The sequence below is a fragment of the Haliaeetus leucocephalus genome, unplaced genomic scaffold (genome assembly GCF_000737465.1).
Source record: "Haliaeetus leucocephalus isolate CR32 unplaced genomic scaffold, Haliaeetus_leucocephalus-4.0 Scaffold656, whole genome shotgun sequence".
In the NCBI taxonomy this organism is placed as follows: domain Eukaryota; kingdom Metazoa; phylum Chordata; class Aves; order Accipitriformes; family Accipitridae; genus Haliaeetus; species Haliaeetus leucocephalus.
In genome coordinates, this window is record NW_010973092.1 from 20,727,744 (window position 1) to 20,731,669 (window position 3,926).

General features: G+C 47.5%; 1 protein-coding gene across 1 annotated transcript in view; it reads right to left on the reverse strand.

Moving 5' to 3' along the window:
* The window catches only part of PCDHGB7 (protocadherin gamma subfamily B, 7), an 8,408-nt gene that overhangs the window by 2,725 nt on the left and 1,757 nt on the right, over positions 1–3,926 (reverse strand). The window contains exon 3 of the mRNA XM_010579260.1: positions 3,636–3,831. Within this exon, the coding sequence (XP_010577562.1) occupies positions 3,636–3,831 (196 nt within the window). The remainder of the gene's footprint in view (positions 1–3,635; positions 3,832–3,926) is intronic.

The following is a 3,926-nucleotide window of genomic DNA, read 5'->3' on the forward strand; positions in this document are numbered from 1 at the left end:
GGCTGCGGCTCCGGCTGCGGCTCCGGCTGCGGCTCCAGCCCCCCCCCGCCCCGGCCCAACCCGGCACCCGGAGGCGCCGCGACGCCACCGCAGCCGGTTGATGGCCGTGTGGCGCTTTGGCCTCTGCGCTCCGAGCCGCGCTGTCAGCAGCTGCCGGCAGTCGGCACCATCGGCTACCGAAAGGCGCGATTCAGCTTTCAGTTTGGCGAGTGTTCTCATACCCACGGAAAGACGATCCGAGCAGTTGTGTTTAATAGTGGAAGTGAAGGGTCTGGCTGGAGAACGTGTTGACGTTCGTGCAGACTTCGTACAGCAGAGCCAGGTGAGTGCAGGTAAGTACAAGCAGGTACACTGTACAGCAAATGTCTGACATATTTCAACAGCTTCTCCTATTGCTGTGGGTTGTCTTTCCCCAGCTCTTTTATTTAATTTCTACGAGCTCTGAGAAGCAACAGCTACAAAATACTTCAACGGAGAAGCTGTTGTAGAAAGGAAGCACCAGGCACGCCATTTTCTTTGAGGAGATTCTTGTTTATATCCTTTTTATTTTATATACCTCTCAGAGTGACTGAGACTGGGGGAAAATGGCAAGCCTTATTCTCTACAGCAGCACTATCAGTACATGCTCCCAGTTTTACAAATCATGGAGATCACCACAACTTCTTGCTCTAGAACCATGAAGACAAACCTGTTAAAGCATTTCTTCAAAATTGCTTCTTTCAGTGAATGGGGTAAGTAAGTAGATCTAAGAACACAGACGGGCAGCAAAAAGGTACCCATGAGCCCAGGATACTTCAATTACCAGTGTGCTCTTCCGAGAATTGTAAGGTGGAGTGGTACACTCCATGGTGATGCCTCACGTGTATGTGACATGTCAGCTACCTTTCCCAGGACAGTCAGAAACTTGTAGGAAAAAAAGATGGCAAAAAAAGTCACAAGAAGAAAAGTCAGAAGGGCAACACTAGCAAAGGCAGGTTACCTGTGACACAAACACAGCAACGTGTATTTTGCACCCACAACACACAGAACACTCCAGGTGTGGGCTGGTCTGAAAGTGGGAAGGATAAAACCCTCTTGAGTGCAACACCTATGAAAAAGTACTTGATCCTCCTCAGTGCCCGTTTGTACGATAACACCACCTCTCAGCAGCACTCAAAGAAAATCACAAAATGCAAGACTCTGCAAACCAACAAATCTTAGTTCATGACCGTGGAGAGAGCAGGGCACATTATGACCAGCTGAATCATTTCAAGTGCTACACAACCCATGAATTTGGAAACTACAGGTACAGCAGACTTTCCTAAAACTCCTATTGCTCCAAACAAGAGATGACTCCATGGATGACTGCTGTGCCCATTCACAGGGTGCTGGTGATAACTCAGTTCCACTCTTGCAACTCCCTTAAAAGATACAAGGACACGGACTACAGGACTCAGTTTCTCCTTCACAAGCTTCTTCCACTGTAGCAGTTATCAGCACATGATCATTTGGCTACAATGTCACTGAGAACAGGCTCTTCCTCACCAACAAGACCATTCTTACAAAGTAGCCACACTATACTTCACATGGAAAGACAGATAGGAGAGGGTCACCTACACATACTGAGCAGGTGTTTACACAGAATCTTGCCCTTTCTCAAGGTTTGTTGCATTGCATTACTAAGGTACTGCTTACATGCATTTCAAATAATTAACATTAAATGAAAACTCTGTGTTGTAAGACAATAGTGATAAATAAAGCAATGAACAATAGAGTTTTAGAAAAACCTTCAAGTAATAAGCCATTCATGATGAAATTACCTGTCTATGTCTAATAGTCCAATCCTCTGAGTAACGCTGCCGAGCAAGAAATGAACATTATAGTGGTATTAGGCACATTAGGACATACTGTTGTTACACCCTCAGCTACACTGCTACCTCTAACTACACCTCTCTGTAAAAGACATGATGATTAACAGTAAAGCAGATGAAAAGTGACCATAGGACAGTACCAATCCCTCAGAGATTAACCCTCATTTGGCAGAAGAGGCCACAAGGTTGCTGTGTGAATAGACTCCTAATGGACAAGAAGGTCATTCTCGCAAAATCCTTCCAGGTGCAGTAAGACTCTGGATGTACTCACGGGCTGGTAAGGAGCACACAACCTTTCTAACCAGTAACACTATTTAGAATGCCTACTACGCTGTTCCTCACAAAATATTTGCATCAATTGTAAACGCTTAGCATCGAAAGATCAAGCACTGCCATGTGAGGGATAACGATACAAACCAAGCTGAGAGGCAACATAAAAAGCACAAATGAATAACCCTTCACAGCAAGAGTATCTTGACATTTCTTAAAGTGCCATGCCATCTGTAACACACGCCAGCAGAAACCGTGACAATACTCTCTAGCATTTCACCTGTTATTTGAAGGCCTAGGAAGAGGCTTATAGAATCTATAAGCACAACATTCAGTCTTGGAACATCCAGTTCTTCAACTCCACTCCATTTTTGGAAGAGCACAGCGGCGGCTCAGCACCAAAGTGACCAACCAGTGCTCATGTATGCACATGTATTTTAGAATTTAACACTTACCCACAAGTAATTTCGCTCCTCTTCCACCTTATTCCTCAATCTGGAGCATGGACCTCACTTTTGACCCAACCAAGGAAATTCCCACAAGTAACAAGGAATGTGCAGGAATGCATTGGAATGGTCTCCCGGTTGAGGAAAAAGTACCTCCAGCATAGAAAACACATACTGCATTCTGGTACACAAAGATGGCACTGCTGTCACTACTGGCTGAGGAACACGCTGTGTGAGGAACCATCACACGAGAGAAATACAAGTCCTGCCCCAAAGCAGGCACAGGCAGCTCTACGTTTATTTCCAACAATGGTTTACATTGGTCCTAAATAATGACTGTTAAATGAAAAAGCTGTGTTACAAGGGACGAGTGATAATTAAGTGAAACAAAGACGGACTTGAGAAAAACACCTCAACTAACACGCCGTACAACATAAAAATAATTTTGTATTTGTAAAAGTCCAATCCAATAAGTAAAACTGCTCACTGGCTGGTAAGAAACACAGAAAAAAAGAAGAGAACCTTTCTAACGAGTACCGCTATTAAAAATATGTAGTACTCAGTTCCTCACACACTGATTTCAATGACAATAAATAATAAACAACATAAGATCAAGTGCTGCAACATGCGTGAGCAGGTAATGATACGAAACAAGCAATAGGGCTGCATGAAAAGTACAAATGATTAACCCATCACGGCACGATATACACGGGGTAATTAAAGTTCCGTTTCAAGAGAATTTCATCCTACTCAAGCACAATTGCTCTCGGGAAGACATCTGACGCTGCTAATAAGGAAAACTTCTATTTCCTAATACTGCAACACATCCGTTCAGAAGACCTATTCTGACAGGAACACCGGTCGGGGAACAAAATGAAAAACCTGGAGGCCGCGTGATAAAACCAGCAAACCCCGCTGAGAGGAAGCTCCAGCAGGCAACAGCAGCCTCCCGCTTCTCCTGCCTCCCGCAGCAACGGTCACGCTGAGCCGCGATCCCACGCTCACCTCCCGGGAGCACGAGGCGCCAGCGCCCCGCGCGTGGCTGAGCGAAGCTTTGCCTTCCCGCTACCTCCACCTCCCGAGGCAGGAGGCAGAAGACGGGGGGGAAAGGGCGGAGAAGCAGCGGAGGGAAGCGCCGCGCCGCGCCGCGCCGCGCCGCGGAGAAGGGCTGGTGGGAGGAACTCACCGGGGGAGCGGCAGGGTCCTCCCCGAGCAGCGGCGCGGGCTCGTCGGGCGGCGGCCGGGCCGGGAGGGTGTCGCAGCAGCTGCCGCCCGACAAGCGGAGCTGGCTCTTGCGCGAGTCGGCGGTGAGCGACACCTCGTGCGAGTAGGAGTGCAGGAAGGCGCGGACGCCGTCGAT